The sequence below is a fragment of the Oncorhynchus mykiss genome, chromosome 9 (assembly GCF_057628025.1).
Source record: "Oncorhynchus mykiss isolate SJ-2025 chromosome 9, ASM5762802v1, whole genome shotgun sequence".
In the NCBI taxonomy this organism is placed as follows: Eukaryota; Metazoa; Chordata; class Actinopteri; order Salmoniformes; family Salmonidae; genus Oncorhynchus; species Oncorhynchus mykiss.
This window is the reverse complement of record NC_143030.1, coordinates 75,224,419-75,246,472: the sequence shown is the minus strand read 5'-3', so window position 1 is coordinate 75,246,472 and position 22,054 is coordinate 75,224,419. Positions and strand designations below refer to the sequence as shown.

Genomic DNA, 22,054 nt, shown 5'->3' with positions numbered 1-22,054 from the left:
CAGTCATTTGGCAATTGCTCCCAAGGATGAACCAGACTTGTGGAGGTCTACAACTTTTATTTCTCAGGTCTTGGCTGATTTCTTTTGATTTTTCCATGATGTCAAGCAAAGAGGCACTGAGTTTGAAGGTAGGCCTTGAAATACATCACAGGTACACTTCCAATTGACTCAAATTATGTCAAAAGGACGTCAACACAAATAATGTCAAGTCCTAACAGACTTGCCAGAACTATAGTTTGTTAACAAGAAATTTGTGGAGTGGTTGAAAAGCAAGTTTTAATGACTCCAACCTAATTGTATGTAAACTTCTGACTTCAACTGTATGTCCTCTGCATACTGTATGTTTAACAACAGTCCATCCAGGTCTGGTTGAACTAGATTGACAGAGGACACAGGATTGGAGCCGGATTTTGAGATGAAATAGTGTGTGTGCAGTTAACACCGCAGATTAGCCAAGACTGAATCCCCTGAATCCTCAAACACACACACACACACACACACACACACACACACACACACACACACACACACACACACACACACACACACACACACACACACACACAGACACACACACACAGACACGCACGCACACACACACACACAGACACGCACGCACACACACACACACACACCCACACACATACATACACACACACACCAAGCTCATCCCCCCCAGGAAAGCTAAGCAGCAGGCCTCCGTATCTCCATATCTGTGCCACCATGCCATCTGGCAGACAAAAACTCTGCTCTCTGTTGGCATGGTAACCCTATGTACGGGTATGCAGTGGCCTTGCTGCTCTGATCCTCTGATCTTTTATCCATCCAGTGGGAATGTACTTTTACCTTATTGCATTATAATGTTTGGTGATTACGATCTTGTCTCGTTTGCTGCAACTCCTCAACGGGCTCGGGAGAAGCGAAGGTCGAGTCATGCGTCCTGCGAAAACATGACCCGCCAAGCCACGCTTCTTAACATCCGCTTGCTTAACCCGGAAGCCAGCTGCACCAGTGTGTCGGAGAAAACACTGTTCAACTGACAACCGAAGTCAACCCCTAGACACCCAGCTCGCCACAAGGAGTCGCTGGAGTGCAATGAGCCAAGTAAAACCCCCGAGCCAAACCCTCCCCTAACCCCAACGACGCTGGGCCAATTGTGCACCGCCCTATGGGACTCCCAGTCACGGCCGGTTGTGACACAGCCTGGGATCGGACCCCAGGCTTTAGTGACACTGCAACACTGCGATGCCTTAGACCACTACACCACTCGGGAGGCCCAGTTTTATCTATCTTACCAGGGTGGTATTCATTAGGCCACACATTAGCAAAACGTACCAATACGGCACATATTAGCAAAACGTACCAAAACGTACCAAAACGTACCAATATGGCACACATTAGCAAAACGTACCAATATGGCACACATTAGCAAAATGTACCAAAACGTACCAAAACGTACCAAAACGTACCAATATGGCACACATTAGCAAAACGTACCAATATGGCACACATTAGCAAAACGTACCAATATGGCACACATTAGCAAAATGTACCAAAACGTACCAAAACGTACCAAAACGTACCAATATGGCACACATTAGCAAAACGTACCAATATGGCACACATTAGCAAAATGTACCAAAACGTACCAAAACGTACCAAAACGTACCAATATGGCACACATTAGCAAAACGTACCAAAATGTACCAAAACTTACCAATACGGCACACTTTAGCAAAACGTTTTTGGAACGGAAAACAAAAACAAGTGTTTCTTATTGGATGAGTTCAGGTATTTCCTGTTTAGGTCCGTTTTTAATGGCCTAATATATAAGACCCTGGTTAGTAAGTTAATCGACACATCATTCTCACTTCCAAACCATGACCAAGGGGACGTACTCTATACAGGATGGAGATTAAAGAGACATTTGATAATAACTAGTGCAGTTTTTTGTTCAACCTTCTTTGTACCGTTGAACAACAAGTAATGCTTCTCTTCCTTCAATAACCACTTTTTGGAGACGTGCTCCCAATTAAAAGATGCCCGGGACACTGAGGTTGAGAAGCACTCTGTTGTTTTTTAAAAACTTTAAGGAGCTAGCTACTATTCCTAGTCATTTTCTTTGCGGAGTCAAAAATTTACTGTAGTCAAAAGAATGTGCTAATGTGAATTGTAGATGATTTTCCTATTTGTTCAGGGCCTTCTGAAAGGTTCTGTTGTATTCCATAACTCGCACCACTTCTTATATGCTGCATGCAGGGGAATACCGCAGTTATGCCCGTCCCCCCCCCCTGTTTTATAGCTAATCTCATTCTATTCTACACATTTTGCCATGAGGCTGAGAGAATTTCAGGGGGGGCCCAGAGCCCGTGGGCCCCCCCCTCCACCGCTGGGGGCTGCGATGGTGTGTGTGGTACGACCAGCATAATATGAGACTCGGCACTCCCAGGCAGGCTGGCTGAATGGAAATATGCTTCTCTCCGGTATCTGCAAAAGGAGGGAGGGAAAAATAGATAGAGGGATGATAAGAAGGACAGAAAGGAGAAGAAGAAGAAGAAGAAGACAAAGGTGAAGAAGATGGGGGGGGGGGGGGGGGGTCTTAAATCATCACCCATACTGTTAAATAGGCCTGGCAGGTATGTCTTCAATGATCTCCCATAGTGTTAAATAGGCCTGGCAGGTATGTCTTCAATTATCTCCCCGAGGGTTAAATAGGCCTGACAGGCATGTCTTTACATGTATGTGTCATGCTGATATAGTCTGGAAATGATTCATACAATAATTTTTCCGGCAGTGCCCAAATCTTAATCTGCAGCCGGGATTGTGGGTGGAGGGAGAAGAGGGGAATAGGGAGAGAGAGAGAGAGAGAGGGATGAGGGGTGTTGTGGAGAAATATAAGCCTAAATCTAAGCCTAAATCTGAGTTTTTCCTATCCAGGTCCCACCAAAACCGTTTAAAATCCCACAATGCTATTATGAACTGTAGGATGAAGCCACGGTATTAGCAGAACCAACGCTGACAAACACGGAGGAGATTTGCTGTAAAATGTAATATGCAAATGGCATATCTCCCAACATAATTCCTGAGATAGACAGAAACAGGAAGTGACAGAGATGGAGGGGGTATAATTATTGTGAGGGACAAAAACAGGAAGTGACAGAGATGGAGGGAGTATAATTATTGTGAGGGACAGAAACAGGAAGTGACAGAGATGGAGAGGGTATAATTATTGTGAGGGACAGAAACAGGAAGTGACAGAGATGGAGGGGGTATAATTATTGTGAGGGACAGAAACAGGAAGTGACAGAGATGGAGGGGGTATAATTATTGTGAGGGACAGAAACAGGAAGTGACAGAGATGGAGGGGGTATAATTATTGTGAGGGACAGAAACAGGAAGTGACAGAGATGGAGGGGGTATAATTATTGTGAGGGACAGATACAATTAAAACATTGACACGTTGAATCATCAACAGGCAGATGCATTGCAGCATTATTCTTTAGTTTGGCTAGAGTATAAAAGGATGTATAGAGAGAAGACAGAGACACAAAGAGAGATAAAGAGAGAGAGAGAGAGAGAGAGAGAGAGAGAGAGAGAGAGAGAGAGGTTGTACTGCAGTCTAATTACAGGAGGCATGGGTTCTCATTTTATTCCTGCTTAATAAGGGTGTACCTTTTTAATGAGGAACAAATCCATTCACAACTCAGCCTATAAATCTGGCCGCATAGTTTAGCACATTCATTTTATCATGTCACAGTTTGAGTAAGAATTTGTTTTACAGAGTGTCGCCTATTCAGGTATAGTTAAATAAACCGAAGTCTTTGTTTTCAATGACATGTTGCATCGTAAGCTCGGTAGTATTCATTAGGCACCAAACGGAATAACATGGACTGGAACAGAGACTGAAACATTGTCCAATAAGAGATGCAAATTCTCGTTTTCTGTTGCAACATTTGGCTATGTGTTTTTCTATGGTGTGCAATAATAAATCCAACCCAGTGGTCCTTTCCCACAAATGGAAGAAATGGAAGAATTGCAAAAGTCAAATCTTCATTTGACCCATTTTGTCGCAGGACGAAAATGTTCCTGCAGCAGTTCTTCAAATGATGTTGTGAAATACATTTTTATGAATGTTATTGAAATTGTTAAATTATTCTAATTTTATCAAGTACCATATACCTTTTTAGGAAATGTTACACATTGATAGATACTAAGTCAACATTAAATGGCCCTAATTAAGAATGTACAGCCTAGAAACTTAGTTTGCTGTCAGTCTTCATCGGAGACTACCTGTGCTGGGGGACATCTGCAAGATGGTGCTGGCAGGCTTAAATAATACACTGTGCTAAGTTGTTGTCCTTTTGGTTTGCTGTCACATGTCACGCCCTGGCCATGGAGAGGTTTCTATTCTCTATTTTGGTTAGGCCAGGGTGTGACTCGGTGGGCATTCTATGTTCATTTTCTATGTTTTGGATTTCTGTGTTGTGGTGGTTCTCAATCAGAGGCAGCTGTCTATCTTTGTCTCTGATTGAGAACCATACTTAGGCAGCCTGTTTTCCCACCTGTGTTTATGGGTAGTTATTTTCTGTTTAGTGTGGTTTGCACCTGACAGAGCTGTTTCGGTTGTTCTTTTGTTAGTTAGGGTTAGTATTTAGTGTTCAGTTTAATAAATAACATGAACACGTACCACGCCGCGCTTTGGTCCTCACTTTCTTCCACCAACAGCCGTTACATCACAGTTTACCATAAGGTGTAAAAAATGACCAAACTCAATTTGTACTTAAGTACTTTTCTGACTGGATACTTTTAAATCTTACTTAAGTAGTTTCTCAAGAAGGCTAATTTTACTTTCGTAAATTACAATCGAACCCATTTTTACTTAAGTACAGATTTTCAGTACTCGATCCACCTCTGCAAATTATACATAGTCTGACTATAAAACGTTGGCGAGCACCCACACTGGGAAAAGGTTTATCGATCTACAGTAGGCCTACATCTGTCCATCAACCGATGGCCCAAATCAGCTCCTAAAGATAGCCAGGGAAACACAAACAGTAGCTGATCTCAATGGCAAACATTATTGGTCACCTCGACCGCTCCCTAAAAGATGATGTCGGCGTTACCTTAGTCAGAGATCTGTATATAAAGACGAGATGCTCATGTCCATGTCTCCGCCCTAACAATGGGAGTCATACCAAAGGCAGGAAGGCAGGCGACAAGCTTATGCCCCGATCATACCGACAGCGTTATTGTGTTTTGGTACATCAGAAGTACATTCATTTCCGATGAAACACTGCGTTTACCTTGCAGCATTGCGTTACAGAGGCAGCCACAGTACGTTCTATGTGATGCGTACGTATGCATAAAAATTGTATGTGTAGAAGGCTTAACAGAAATGGTAGCAGAAGGTGAATATTGAACTTTGGTTGCACACAAATCCAGATGACAACGCTAACCATTTTGTGCAATGACGCTGTAGGTGTGATCGAGGCGTTAGGTCTGGATATTAAGCCTGTAGAAACACATTGGGCTTATTATGACGAGAGTGAGCCTTCTCCTCTTCCTCTCTGCCTTAGTCCTGCTTGTAACCAAAGTCTTTGACGATACTGTATGTTTGCCCTCTGGTTGGTATTATCATCGGAGCAACTTAGTCCTTTTTGAACAGACTAAAGATGATTTATCTATTTGACAAGCATTCCGTTCAATAGAAATGAAGTATTTCCTCGTTTACCACGAAAAATGTACCCGCCACTTTGTAGAAATGGAAACCCAAATGTTGGTGTACTGTTATTTTTTTTGTTTACTATTATTGTTATCCAAAAGTGTCTGGTATGGTCATCTCTTATCAAGGAAAATAAGAAAGGACCCTGTCCACATTTGAAATGTCTCTGACTACATCATTTCAATCTGGAGATTGCATTATTTCTGCCAAAACGCCAAAACGAAGATGCAACGGGGAGTGAATGTGTTGAAGTTACGAAAGAGAGTCTTTAGTATGAACGTCTTCTGGAATGTCTGAGTGAGTGCTGATGTCAGGGCATCTCAATCCACTTCTCAGAGTAGCTCTCTTAGGAAAATGTGTTATAGCCCAGCACTAACACGCCTCTTTCAATAAATCAGGGTGATTTAAAATGTTGAATACGATGTGGTAGTACTGGGGTAGAAACAAAACGGTGTCCTCAGGAATATGATGTGGTAGTACTGGGCTAGAACCAAAATGGCGCCCTCAGGAATAGGATGTGGTAGTACTGGGCTAGAACCAAAATGGCACCCTCAGGAATAAGATGTGGTAGTACTGGGTTAGAACCAAAATGGCGCCCGCAGGAAAGGACTGAGAAACACTGGCCTATGCTACAAGATCACAGAGGCAGTAGAAGTATAGTTGTACTGTAGCTTGCATGAAAGGAAGGCAGTGGATGAGTTCTGGATTATTTTCCATCCGACAAGCAGTACGTGTCCAGATTCCCCCAGTGAGAGATGCATTGTTTTCCTCAATCTGCACACTGTGGACAGTCTGTGGCTGTCAAGACCCACCAAAGGGGTTGTATAAAACTGTTTGTTCAAGGGCTGGGATAACAAACTAGACAGATATTGTATGATGTAGCAGAGAAACTGACATTCTCTCTCTCTCTCTTTCTCTCTCTCTCTCTCTCTCTCTCTCGTGTGTGTATGGGAGAGAGAGAAACCACATATTCACCCTGCACACCCTAATTGACAAACCAAAACAAAGGCAAAGCCGTCTCATGCTTTGTTGATTACAAAAAAGTATTTGACTCAATATGGCATGAGGGTCTGCTATACATATGAATGGAAAGTGGTTTTAGGGGAATAACATATGACATTATAAAATCCATGAACACAAACAATAAGTCTGCGGTTAAAATTGGCAAAAAAACGTTTCTTTCCACAGGGCCATGGGGTGAGACAGGGATGCAGCTTAAGCCCCACCCTCTTCAACATATATATCAACGAATTGGCGCGGGCACTAGAAGAGTCTGCAGCACCCGGCCTCACCCTACTAGAATCTGAAGTCAAATGTCTACTGTTTGCCAGACCTGGGCCCTGACAGTAAATCTCAGTAAGACCAAAATAATGGTGTTCCAAAAAAGGTCCAGTCGCCAGGACCACAAATAAATCTAGACACCGTTGCCCTCGAGCACACAAAAAACTATACATACCTTGGCCTAAACATCAGCGCCACAGGTAACTTCCTCAAATCTGTGAGCGATCTGAGAAACAAGGCAAGAAGGGCCTTCTATGCCATCAAAAGGAACATAAAATTCGACATTCCAATTAGGATCCAGCTAAAAATACTTGAATCAGTTATAGAACCCATTGCCCTTTATGGTTGTGAGGTCTGGGTTCCACTCTCCAACCAAGAATTCACAAAATGGGACAAACACCAAATTGAGAATTCTGCAAAAATATCCCCCGTGTACAACGTAGAACACCAAATAATGCATGCAGAGCCGAATTAGGTCGATACCCGCTAGTCATCAAAATCCAGAAAAGAGACGTTAAATTCTACAACCACCTAAAAGGAAGCAATTCCCAAACCTTCCATAACAAAGCCATCCCCTACAGAGAGATGAACCTGGAGAAGAGACCCCTAACTAAGCAACCTGGTCCCGGGGCTCTGTTCACAAACACAAACAGACCCCACAGAGACCCAGGACAGCAACACAATTAGACTCAACCAAATCATGAGAAAACAAAAAGATAATTACTTGACACATTGGAAAGGATTAACAAAAAAACAGAGCAAACTAGACTGCTATTTGGCCCTAAACAGAGAGTACACAGTGGCAGAATACCTGACCACTGTGACTGACCCAAACTTAAGGAAAGCTTTGACAATGTACAGACTCAGTGAGCATAGCCTTGCTATTGAGAAAGGCCACCGTAGGCAGACCTGGCTCTCAAGAGAAGACAGGCTATGTGCTCACTGCCCACAAAATGAGGTGGAAACTGAACTGCACTTCATAACCTCCTGCCAGATGTATGACCATATTAGAGACACATTTTTCCCTCAGATGACACAGATTCACAAAGAATTTGAAAACAAACCCGATTTTGATAAACTCCCATATCTACTAGGTGAAATTCCACAGTGTGCAATCACAGCAGCAAGATTTGTGACCTGTTGCCACAAGATAAGGGCAACCAGTGAAGAACAAACACCCTTGTAAATACAACCCATATTTATGTTTATTTATTTTCCCTTTTGTACTTTAACCATTTGCACATTGTTACAACACTGTATATAGACATAATATGACATTTGTAATGTCTTTATTGTTTTGAAACTTCTGTAGTGTAATGTTTACTGTCCATTTGTATTGTTTATTTCTAATTTGTATATTATCTACCTCACTTGCTTTGGCAATGTTAACACATGTTTCCCATGCCAATAAAGCCCTTTGAATTGAATTGAGAGAGACTGAGACTGTGTGAGTGAGTGAGTGAGTGAGTGAGTGAGTGAGTGAGTGAAGGCCTAGGACAGCCTTGGTGCTGAATTGTGCCAACAGTCATGTCTTCCTCACCAACATGTAGCTTAGCCTGTGATTCCAACAAATTGTCTTGACCCATCCAGTCATTTAAAGATCTGGTCACAGAAGACAGTCTTTGTGACCAACTATTTATTTAGTTTTGACTCTGTTTTTAGCAACCGAGGTTGCCCATCAAATTTAGGGACCATTGTAAACAGTTCAGGGCCAATTTCATCATAAAATGTTTCCTTGGTGTTAAATACAGTCTGTGAACAAACTTAAAATGAATAATTTGATGTTTCAGAATATGGGATGCCAAGGTCATATTTTTCCATATTCTGTTCTAATTAAAGGGTTGTTCAGATTCATATTTATCTGTGGACCATACGTTTTTATTAACGGTTAGCACAGAATGCGATTTCCAACAGTTGTTTATTTATCAAAGAGATCAATCCGCTCAGAAGGCCAGATCATTCATTTATACATCATATCATTGGCTGGTTTGGTAGTTGGGTTTCCCAAGGGCATAGCTGACCTAGCTAAATTGTAAATATAAAAAAGAGGAGTTACCTGGTGTGTATGTGTCTTTCAAATCTTGGGATGTTCTCAAACCATTACTAGAAAATAAAAGAGAGCCGCACACTCTAGGAGCTCAGATGCAAAACTTAATTACCAACGTTTCGACAGCCAAGCTGTCTTCATCAGGGTATACCATTACATCAAACCATTACTGTTCATGATATTGGCAAGGGTCCACATGTGGACCATTGGGGGTGGGGGGGTGGGGGGGGATGCAAAAGGCCGCGAGGGTTGATTTGGTTAGATGGCGATCTGTCTTTTGAAAAGGAAACATGGGAAGGAAGCTGTTGAAAACACAAGCTGAAACCAGCACTGTGTGCACAAGCTGGATGTTGCTGTTGCGCTAGCCATGGTGCTGAAATGATTCCTACTACAGTGTGCCTATACAATACTAAGTACAGCATAGCCATAATGTTCTCTACACGGTTAGTGACCGTTAGTAGGTGAATGGGGTTTGATTATTTATCTAATAAGTGTGATGTAGCCTATGCGGGTAATCAATCATATTTTACGTTTGACATTTTAGTAATTTAGCAGACGGTTTTATCCAGAGCGATTTACAGGAGCAATTAGGGTTACGTGCCTTGCTCAAGGGCACATCAACAGATTTTTTCACCTAGTCGGCTCGGGGATTCGAACCAGAGATTCGATCCAGCAACCTTTCGCTTATTATTAATTAGATGACACCTGTAGGCATATCTGCCAATAGGTGGTTTGGAGACCATAGCTCATATACCTTACTATCATGCCCAAATGATGAAATTGTGTCAAAGCACAGCGAGAGATTTCACTTTTAGAGGTGGTGTGTACTGTAAACTTGCTTCAGTGGGTCACTCCATTCCCCCAAGGGGCCTGCGGGAAGGCATCACGCCGTTTCAGGTCACTGAAGCATCCACTCTGCCTCCCATCCTTCAGGATAAATTACAGGAGCTCTGTTTTGTTTCGTTTACCACACACGTCTCCTATCTCCTGCGTGTGATTAACCTGCCTTTGGAGAGGGACAGTCTGTGGATAGCTGCAAGCGATAGTTAAACACTATGAGCCATTTTCAGTTTGCGTTGGGGTTTTTATTGACTGTTTTAATAAAGTCACAAAGTATGCTATAACTCGCCTTTGAACACGTTTTTTGGGGGGTCAAGTGACAGTGTAGGAGTATAACAATGTCAAATAAGGATACGTAGTCAGGTGTTTCGAGCTTTACTTGATTGAAAACTGCGCGATTTCCACAAGTTGTGTCGCATTGTTTGTCACTATTTACATTTTACAACGTTCGTATTGCCCTTGTTACAGTTCTAGGCTGCAATTAGGAAGGTTTTCCCCCTCTAGTTGACATTCTTTGTGCGGGATAGTGATATCAATATCCCAGTCACTTGACTTGAGACGTAATTATGTCAAAGGGTTCAAGTTGCCAAGAACCCGACTCTCAGTGGTACTCCAATGATAAGCCATTGAAATGTCGTATTGGTGCGACTTGGTCCAAGGGGAAAAGACGCTACATTAAATTGGATGACCACCTATTTTCAATCAATTGGATAAAATGTCCCAAAGGCTCAGCCGTGAAACCAACGCGTCGAAATCGACCAAAGGGCCAAGGTGAGTTAACGTTAATTCATGGCATTTATATATCCCTTTTTTTTCATGTTTGTTGTTGGTTGTCATCCAATTAAATTTTAAAGTGTAGCTTCGCATTTGTTTGGGAAACAGGAGAAAAAAACATCAGAAGTTGACTATCGTAATATGTTGCTTTACTCCAAGTTGAGTCATACTGTATACTTCAAAATGCAGTTTACACTGCGCAACAGGGCAAAGCTGTGGGCTATTTGCAGATGTACATTATTAGTCTACTACACCACTCTCCAAAATACATTACAGGTAAAACACAATTACCCTTAAAATCTTGTTTTCAAGAGAAAGCCAATACGTTAATTCCAATTTGTCTTGCAAAGACTTAATGAGCTGCCCTTTTGTTTGTTGTGGTCAGTTGTAGTCGTCTGGATTACACTTCAAGTTGTAGGTGTAGCATACATTGTATTCAGGTTATCATTGAACTACATACGCTCTCTTTAATCACTCTTCTCAACAAGATATGCCTTGTTATATTGTGTCACAGCAACTGGGAAATAATGGTCCTGACTGCAGTCTTCAGTTTGGCAGGGAGCTGGCACCACATTGAATATGTCTATAGCTGGCATGATGCCCCAGGGCAGTTTACATGGGCTGCCCAACCCTGGCTGGCTATTAAGCTTTATTTGAATTGCCCCTTATAGTGAGTTGATGCAATGGCTCTGTGGCTTTCTCTTCTTACTGTGGACCTATCATTGATGAGGTTATCATACAGTCATTCTGAAGGCTTGTGGCTCCACATTGAAGCCCCCCAGGTCTCCAAAGGATGATCTGCCCAGAGTAAGAGGTACAAAAATGCACAAATTTAGCTGAAATGCATTATCTACATATATGCACGAATTGAATGTGAGACTGTGTTGCTTATTCAGGAAGTGTACTGGTACATCAAGCTGCCTCATGCTACAGAAACAGGAGATTAGCTCCTATGAGCCACTCCCACTCGCACAAACCAAGGCTTGTGCCAAGCTACTTACTATACATGCAAGTTAAAATACACTTTTTTTATTAGTCAATCTATATTATGAAGACAATCAGTTTGGTTTGTTATTTAATATTTGAGTATGTGCTGTGTATTCAATTTTATGACAGCTTTTGTGCTCTGAGAAAATTGCAAGAGATAACATTGCAATAGAAAAAGAGTATATTGCTGCTTGTTTGTTGTTTTGTTTTCTATACGGAAAGCAAGGTGATTACACAGGTAGGCCCCTCCATTGAAGGTAACCGGGAGATTTAGCTGTAATAATGGTCCTGTATACCACTGCCTCACTCTGAGAGAGACGGCGAGAGAGATAAAAGGAGGGTTTCATGTCTCCCCTCGGCTGGGGGAAGTGTGTTAGTGTGCGAGTGTTGTCACTTTGATTCCCTCTGATAGCCCCACAGGAGACACTTTCAGGGATGAATAAGACATTTTAATTGGTGCAGAGGAAAAACGATACTTTTTACATGCTTTGTTCAGTCTCTGCGTCTCTCTCGCTCCCCCATTTTCTCTCTTTCTCGCCACACGTTAAGTAAATCCCTCAGACCTGGATTAGAGAGATGTTGCACAATCTCTCTTTCTCTCACTACTGCTGCACCCTACTCCTTTCTCCCTCGTCTGAGAGGCAGCCTTTTAAACCCCAGCTGAAGAAACAACAGATATATAATGGCACAACCCCAGTCTCGCTGCTGAAAGATGCAGGTGCACCTTGTTGTCATCCGAGATGGAGGGATTTTGAAGAGAAGCTAACAGGAGAATAAGCTTATTGAGCTGGATTATTGCCTGCCTGTTTATCATTTGGACAGTAGAAGAGCTGGCTACTAAAAAGGCCGTTAGCAGATATTGTGAATTACTAACTCTCTGCAGTCTATCAAGGAAATAGTGGCTGCATACTAATGAACTCTATCAAGGAAACAGTGGCTGTATACTAATGAACTCTATCAAGGAAACAGTGGCTGTATACTAATGAACTCTAGAAGGAAACAGTGCTGTATACTAATGAACTCTAGAAGGAAACAGTGCCTGTATACTAATGAACTCTACCAAGGAAACAGTGGCTGTATACTAATGAACTCTACCAAGGAAACAGTGGCTGTATACTAATGAACTCTATCAAGGAAACAGTAGCTGTATACTAATGAACTCCATCAAGGAAACAGTGGCTGTATGCTAATGAACTCTACCAAGGAAACAGTAGCTGTATACTAATGGACTCTATCAAGGAAACAGTGGCAGTATACTAATGAACTCTACCAAGGAAACAGTGGCTGCATACTAATGATCTCTATCAAGGAAACAGTAGCTGTACACTAATGAACTCTACCAAGGAAACAGTAGCTGTATACTAATGATCTCTACCAAGAAAACAGTGTCTGTATACTAATGAACTCTAGAAGGAAACAGTGGTTGTATACTAGGAAACAGTGGCTGTATACTAATGAACTCTACTAAGGAAACAGTATCTGTATACTAATGAACTCTACCAAGGAAACAGTTTCTGTATACTAATGAACTCTAGAAGGAAACAGTAGCTGTATACTAATGATCTCTACCAAGGAAACAGTAGCTGTATACTAATGAACTCTACCAAGGAAACAGTAGCTGTATACTAATGATCTCTACCAAGGAAACAGTAGCTGTATACTAATGAACTCTACCAAGGAAACAGTAGCTGTATACTAATGAACTCTAGAAGGAAACAGTGGCTGTATACTAGGAAACAGTAGCTGTATACTAATGGACTCTAGAAGGAAACAGTGGCTGTATACTAGGAAACAGTAGCTGTATACTAATGGACTCTACTAAGGAAACAGTAGCTGTATACTAATGAACTCTACCAAGGAAGCAGTTGCTGTATACTAATGAACTCTAGAAGGAAACAGTAGCTGTATACTAATGAACTATATCAAGGAAACAGTAGCTGTATACTAATGAACTCTACCAAGGAAACAGTAGCTGTATACTAATGAACTCTACCAAGGAAACAGTAGCTGTATACTAATGAACTCTACCAAGGAAACAGTTGCTGTATACTAATGAACTCTAGAAGGAAACAGTAGCTGAATACTAATGGACTCTACTAAGGAAACAGTAGCTGTATACTAATGAACTCTACCAAGGAAACAGTAGCTGCATACTAATGATCTCTATCAAGGAAACAGTAGCTGTATACTAATGATCTCTACCAAGGAAACAGTAGCTATATACTAATGATCTCTACCAAGGAAACAGTAGCTGTATACTAATGAACTCTAGAAGGAAACAGTAGCTGTATACTAATGAACTCTAGAAGGAAACAGTGGCTGTATACTAATGATCTCTACCAAGGAAACAGTAGCTGTATACTAATGATCTCTACCAAGGAAACAGTAGCTGTATACTAATGATCTCTACCAAGGAAACAGTAGCTGTATACTAATGAACTCTACCAAGGAAACAGTAGCTGTATACTAATGAACTCTACCAAGGAAGCAGTAGCTGTATACTAAATAACTCTACCAAGGAAACAGTAGCTGTATACTAATGATCTCTACCAAGGAAACAGTAGCTGTATACTAATGAACTCTAGAAGGAAACAGTGGCTGTATACTAGGAAACAGTAGCTGTGTACTAATGGACTCTACTAAGGAAACAGTAGCTGTATACTAATGATCTCTACCAAGGAAACAGTAGCTGTATACTAATGAACTCTAGAAGGAAACAGTGGCTGTATACTAGGAAACAGTAGCTGTATACTAATGAACTCTACCAAGGAAACAGTAGCTGTATACTAATGAACTCTACCAAGGAAACAGTAGCTGTATACTAATGAACTCTACCAAGGAAACAGTAGCTGTATACTAATGAACTCTACCAAGGAAACAGTAGCTGTATACTAATGATCTCTACCAAGGAAACAGTGGCTGTATACGAATGAACTCTAGAAGGAAACAGTGGCTGTATACTAGGAAACAGTAGCTGTATACTAATGGACTCTACTAAGGAAACAGTAGCTGTATACTAATGAACTCTACCAAGGAAGCAGTTGCTGTATACTAATGAACTCTAGAAGGAAACAGTAGCTGTATACTAATGGACTCTACTAAGGAAACAGTAGCTGTATACTAATGAACTCTACCAAGGAAACAGTGCTGTATACTAATGAACTATATCAAGGAAACAGTAGCTGTATACTAATGAACTCTACCAAGGAAACAGTAGCTGTATACTAATGAACTCTACCAAGGAAACAGTAGCTGTATACTAATGAACTCTACCAAGGAAACAGTTGCTGTATACTAATGAACTCTAGAAGGAAACAGTAGCTGAATACTAATGGACTCTACTAAGGAAACAGTAGCTGTATACTAATGAACTCTACCAAGGAAACAGTGCTGTATACTAATGAACTATATCAAGGAAACAGTAGCTGTATACTAATGAACTCTACCAAGGAAACAGTAGCTGTATACTAATGAACTCTACCAAGGAAACAGTAGCTGTATACTAATGAACTCTACCAAGGAAACAGTAGCTGTATACTAATGATCTCTATCAAGGAAACAGTAGCTGTATACTAATGATCTCTACCAAGGAAACAGTAGCTGTATACTAATGATCTCTACCAAGGAAACAGTAGCTGTATACTAATGAACTCTAGAAGGAAACAGTAGCTGTATACTAATGAACTCTAGAAGGAAACAGTGACTGTATACTAATGATCTCTACCAAGGAAACAGTAGCTGTATACTAATGATCTCTACCAAGGAAACAGTAGCTGTATACTAATGATCTCTACCAAGGAAACAGTAGCTGTATACTAATGAACTCTACCAAGGAAACAGTAGCTGTATACTAATGAACTCTACCAAGGATGCAGTAGCTGTATACTAAATAACTCTACCAAGGAAACAGTAGCTGTATACTAATGATCTCTACCAAGGAAACAGTAGCTGTATACTAATGAACTCTAGAAGGAAACAGTGGCTGTATACTAGGAAACAGTAGCTGTATACTAATGGACTCTACTAAGGAAACAGTAGCTGTATACTAATGATCTCTACCAAGGAAACAGTAGCTGTAGACTAATGAACTCTAGAAGGAAACAGTGTCTGTATACTAGGAAACAGTAGCTGTATACTAATGAACTCTACCAAGGAAACAGTAGCTGTATACTAATGAACTCTACCAAGGAAACAGTAGCTGTATACTAATGAACTCTACCAAGGAAACAGTAGCTGTATACTAATGAACTCTACCAAGGAAACAGTAGCTGTATACTAATGATCTCTACCAAGGAAACAGTAGCTGTATACTAATGAACTCTAGAAGGAAACAGTGGCTGTATACTAGGAAACAGTAGCTGTATACTAATGAACTCTACCAAGGAAACAGTAGCTGTATACTAATGAACTCTACCAAGGAAACAGTAGCTGTATACTAATGACCTCTACCAATGAAACAGTGCCTGTATACTAATGATCTCTACCAAGGAAACAGTAGCTGTATACTAATGAACTCTACCAAGGAAACAGTAGCTGTATACTAATGATCTCTACCAAGGAAACAGTAGCTGTATACTAATGAACTCTAGAAGGAAACAGTGCCTGTATACTAGGAAACAGTAGCTGTATACTAATGGACTCTACTAAGGAAACAATAGCTGTATACTAATGAACTCTACCAAGGAAACAGTAGCTGTATACTAATGAACTCCTTCTCCAAGTGGAGGCTGGGAGACATGGGTAAGGAAGGATGGACAGATGGATGGATAGATGGACGGCATTTGGAAATGGGTAGACGATTGATGATACGGTAGCTAGTGTTCTGGAGGACATTTGTTGCTGAAACCGAATGGGGACCTTAGTTTAGCGTGTGTCAGGATTGTGGCACTAGATGTTGTTGACACATGACTCATTTGCTATGCGGCCCTGGTGAGACATGATACTAGGTTAAAATACTGTTGTACCAGGTGACTATAGTGAGTGGGTCAGTGGGACTGTGATGGAACAACTTCTCCTATGAGCCTTGTTATTTGTTTCTGCTTTTTACTTCAGTGACAGGTGTGTGTGTGTGTGTGTGTGTGTGTGACATATGGACTCCAGGCAATCCCCTGGAGTTTAGCCTAGTGCTCTAGTCTGCTCTGACAGAGTGCACTAAGGACAACATGACTCCACCCCTTCGACTTTCCTGGCCTCTTCTTCCACCCAGACTCCACTCCCACTGGGGCACCAGACAACCATCACTGTTCTTTCTTTAACAGCATTGAGGTTGACACCAGCTGACCTCTGACCTCATTCTCAGCTTCCTCCTGGGGGAAAATGTGTCAATGTGTCCGTCACCTGTTGTCTGGCTTCTATTGTAACCACGTAAATAGCTGTTATTAAGCCCTCACACGGTAAGTAGTAGTCTGAGTGTTGTTACCAATCAAGGTCACGGGGCAATGTGTTTAACTATAATCATGAGTCATCACAACATTTTTTTTGTCTTTGTAATTATTTTATTGTTGTTGACGATCGATGTAATTCATTTGATTCGTTTTCAAGCGAGCAGTAGAATCCCAGTAGCTTTTATTTCGCTGTTTGGATGAAGGTGAAACAAACAAACCACTTGTGTATTTTAAATCAGACCTTTTTGACCTAAAGTGATTTCTCCCCCTCAGAGATCTGATTGTTTTCCTTCTTCTCTGGCACGTTGTTCCACTTGTACGTTGTACATACGTGATTCTGACATTCTCCAGTGAATTGCAATCAATGAAATTAAGACAAATGTGTGTGTTAAATGGTTACTGTAGGGATAATAACGTAACAATTGATCTGCTTCATTTCAGTAGTTGTTCCAAGTTGGGACAAGTTCTGGGCCGCGGTGCCATTTCGTTGTTGGCTGTCCTCTCGAAACAGCAGGCTCATCAAGCACAGACTGTATTTCTAACATTGTAACATAGGCTCATCAAGCACAGACTGTATTTCTAACATTGTAATGTAGGCTCATCAAGCACAGACTGTATTTCTAACATTGTAATGTAGGCTCATCAAGCACAGACTGTATTTCTAACATTGTAAAGTAGGCTCATCAAGCACAGACTGTATTTCTAAAATTGTAAAGTAGGCTCATCAAGCACAGAGACTGTATTTCTAAAATTGTAAAGTAGGCTCATCAAGCACAGACTGTATTTCTAAAATTGTAAAGTAGCCTCATCAAGCACAGACTGTATTTCTAACATTGTAAAGTAGGCTCATCAAGCACAGAGACTGTATTTCTAACATTGTAATGTAGGCTCATCAAGCACAGAGACTGTATTTCTAACATTGTAATGTAGGCTCATCAAGCACAGAGACTGTATTTCTAGCATTGTAATGTAGGCTCATCAAGCACAGAGACTGTATTTCTAACAATGTAAAGTAGGCTGATCAAGCACAGTCATGAGATGAGACTGTATTTCTATCACTAGTCTATGCTGCTGTCCTCTTCTCCTTGTACTGTATGTGTTTCCTGAGTGTGTTTCCATAGCAACGGCTCTGGACCCAATAAAGGGTTAGTTTGGAGTGGCCAGTCGCTGGGCGACCTCTTACCCAATAAAGGGTTAGTTTGGAGTGGCCAGTCGCTGGGCGACCTCTTACCCAATAAAGGGTTAGTTTGGAGTGGCCAGTCGCTGGGCGACCTCTTACCCAATAAAGGGTTAGTTTGGAGTGGCCAGTCGCTGGGCGACCTCTTACCCAATAAAGGGTTAGTTTGGAGTGGCCAGTCGCTGGGCGACCTCTTACCCAATAAAGGGTTAGTTTGGAGTGGCCAGTCGCTGGGCGACCTCTTACCCAATAAAGGGTTAGTTTGGAGTGGCCAGTTGCTCCGCGACCTCTTACCCAATAAAGTGTTAGTTTGGAGTGGCCAGTCGCTGGGCGACCTCTTACCCAATAAAGGGTTAGTTTGGAGTGGCCAGTCGCTGAGCGACCTCTTACCCAATAAAGGGTTAGTTTGGAGTGGCCAGTCGCTGGGCGACCTCTTACCCAATAAAGGGTTAGTTTGGAGTGGCCAGTCGCTGGGCGACCTCTTACCCAATAAAGGGTTAGTTTGGAGTGGCCAGTCGCTGAGCGACCTCTTACCCAATAAATGGTTAGTTTGGAGTGGCCAGTCGCTGGGCGACCCCTGAGGTTTGACTCCGCCTGTTAGAGGAAGTCTTTGCTACAGTACTACTGCAGTATTTCTCTGCCACGCTGTGCCTGCCTGTTATCTCTTAGCATGAGCATCTCACCTCAACCTTCATTTATCATATCACCAGTGTTTTGCAATAGATTCCTGAAGGACAATTTTTGTTGTTGTTGGGAGGGGCACATTTTGATTCTACCCACCTGAATCATTAAGCTGAAACCAAAATGTGCGCCACCTTTGTGTTCCCAAGAGGGATGGCTGGAGAAACCCTGCATTTTACACACAGCTAGAATACATTTTATTTTCCTTCACTTTTGACAACACGTCCCAGTTCTTACAGTGCTTCTGTGCAGTGGAGTTACGTTGTGCAATGTTTCCTACAGGTTCCTTGACGTTATCGTCGTCCTTTATGTGTATCTAACCCAGGTTGACGAGTTTGTCCATAATTGCTCCACTAGCAGGAAATCCACCAGCTGCTGTTTCTTAGAGCTGCTGCATAACTCCAAACAGGGAAAGTGCAAGAGAAGTCCCTCTGGAGGAGTCCTGAAGAAGTCCCTCTGGAGGAGTCCTGAAGAAGTCCCTCTGGAGGAGTCCTGAAGAAGTCCCTCTGGAGGAGTCCTGAAGAAGTCCCTCTGGAGGAGTCCTGAAGAAGTCCTGAAGAAGTCCCTCTGGAGGAGTCCTGAAGAAGTCCCTCTGGAGTCCCCCTGGAGGAGTCCCCCTGGAGGAGTCCCCCTGGAGGAGTCCCCCTGGAGGAGTCCCTCTGAACTATTGCCTAATTGATTACAAGACTTTGATTGTTCAGGCTTCCTTGACCTGTGAATAGCCTTGATGTTTAACATTTTTTGAAGTGGGTCATAGCCACTTTGGAAAAACATGCAGTATTATTTTTCCCATTGCAGAATATCAGGGTGCGGTCAATTCCAGCCAATTGCATTGTATACAATTGAATTGCATTCCTATGGAGAAATCCCATGTCCAAGTCAACAAAGGAATTGAACTGAAGTGACCCCAGCCATGTAGAATGATGTGGTGTTCTGTGTACATTACAGTAGACTGTGGATGACCCAACAACCAATTCACTGACACATTCCATCTCCCCATACCGACTGTATTTCCTTCTATCATAACTCCTTGACGGTATCGTCTCACCCATCTTTGTCTCCCCTTCCCCTCTCCTATTTTTGTCTGCTGTTCTGTACAGTGCAGTCAAAATGTGGCTCACTTTAAAGAGTTTCGTTAGAACAGATTTAAATTAGTCTGCCTCTTAAAAATCCACCATGGGCATCATGACGGCAGTGGGCAGAGAGGGCTTTCTGCTCTGCTACTTTACCCATCTCTACCAATTTATCTAACCTCTCTCTCCCCTCTCTCTAACCCCCTCTCTCTCCCCATCTGTCTAACCCTCTCTCCCCATCTGTCTAACCCTCTCTCCCCATCTGTCTAACCCTCTCTCCCCATCTGTCTAACCCTCTCTCCCCTCTCTTGCTAACCCTCTCTCCCCCCTCTCTCTAACCCTCTCTCCCCCCTCTCTCCCCTCTCTCTAACCCTCTCTCCTCCCTCTCTCTAACCCTCTCTCCCCTCTCTCTCTAACCCTCTCTCCCCTCTCTCTCTAACCCTCTCTCCCCCCTCTCTCCCCCCTCTCTCCCCCCTCTCTCTAACCCTCTCTCCCCCCTCTCTCTAACCCTCTCTCCCCCTCTCTCTAACCCTCTCTCCCACCTCTCTAACCCTCTCTCCAACCCTCTCTCCCCCCTCTTTTTTAACCCTCTCTCCTCCTCTCTCCCCCCTCTCTAACCCTCTCTCCCCCCTCTCTCTCCCCCTCTAACCCTCTCTCCTCCTTCTCTCTAACCCTCTCTCCTCCCTCTCTCTAAGCCTCTCTCCACTCTTCTCAGCTTACTTAATTAGTCCATATGCAGGGGAATCATGGGGCACCACTGGGGTTGTCGACATCTAACCCCTAACACCACACACACACACACACACACACACACACACACACACACACACACACATAGTAGCATATATTCTGTCTGTCCTGGAGTAGCTGCCTGTATCAGGGGATATGAAGAGCTAAGATGAAGGCAGGGTGTTGAAGGATGGATGCAGTCTGTGATGCAGTGTTGTTCTTCCAAGGGGCTGTGATGGTAGCACTGCAGCAGATGTTGGTCTTCACCAGGGGGCTGTGATGGTAGCACTGCAGCAGATGTTGGTCTTCACCAGGGGGCTGTGATGGTAGCACTGCAGCAGATGTTGGTCTTCACCAGGGGGCTGTGATGGTAGCACTGCAGCAGATGTTGGTCTTCACCAGGGGGCTGTGATGGTAGCACTGCAGCAGATGTTGGTCTTCACCAGGGGGCTGTGATGGTAGCACTGCAGCAGATGTTGGTCTTCACCAGGGGGCTGTGATGGTAGCACTGCAGCAGATGTTGGTCTTCACCAGGGGGCTGTGATGGTAGCACTGCAGCAGATGTTGGTCAGGGACTTCCAGAAAGGTTGGAAGGAGACGGCCTTGTGGGACACATTCAGAGCTGAAGAGGCAGACACAGTTCAGACTGGGACAGAGGGGAATACAGGCCTATTTTATTATTCATGCACTGCTGGTGTGTGTGTGTGTGTGTGTGTGTGTGTAGATGAGTGAGCACTGGAAGCCTATGGGTAGTGTGCAGCAGAGCGATGGTATTGATCAAGCCCAGAGTGTGAGAGAGAGAGAGGCTCCTCCCTCTCGCCGTCTGTTATTTTTGTTTCTGGGTTGGAGCCATGGTAACCCACAGGTCAGTCAGAGGTCCTGCCAATAAAGAGCTTTGCTTGGCTCAACCAATTGCACATAAGGGAAAGGGGGAGACCTGGTCAGTTGTCCAACTGAATGTATTCAACTGAAATGTGTCTTCCGCATTTAACCCAACCCCTCTGAATCAGAGAGGTGTGTCTTCCACATTTAACCCAACCCCTCTGAATCAGAGAGGTGCTGCCTTAATCAACATCCATGTCCTCGGAGCCTGGGGAACAGTGGGTTAACTGCCTCGCTCAGGGCCAGAATTACAGATTTTTAACTTGTCAGCTCGGGGATTCGAGCTGACAAGTCCCCGACCTTTCGGTTACTGGCCCAACGCTCTAACCACTAGGCTACCATGAATACACTACTGTGTCTCCATGCAATAGAAATAGAAGGACTAGAATGGGCATTCCAATGAAAGTCAATGGTTGGTCTATTTCTATTTTTTCTTAAAATAGCCTGAAATTAGAATAATATAAACACCCACAATAA

General features: G+C 42.8%; 1 protein-coding gene across 6 annotated transcripts in view; it reads left to right on the top strand.

Moving 5' to 3' along the window:
• The window catches only part of LOC110531267 (1-phosphatidylinositol 4,5-bisphosphate phosphodiesterase eta-2), a 115,683-nt gene that overhangs the window by 16,500 nt on the left and 77,129 nt on the right, over positions 1–22,054 (top strand). For 3 of the 6 annotated variants that reach the window (XM_090185399.1, XM_036988874.2, XM_036988873.2), the window contains exon 1: positions 10,306–10,661. The exons of the other annotated variants lie outside the window; for them this stretch is intronic. In XM_090185399.1, the coding sequence (XP_090041525.1) occupies positions 10,457–10,661 (205 nt within the window). In that variant the 5' untranslated portion in view covers positions 10,306–10,456. Of the gene's footprint in view, positions 1–10,305; positions 10,662–22,054 lie in introns of those variants that run through there. 6 annotated transcript variants of the gene reach the window in all.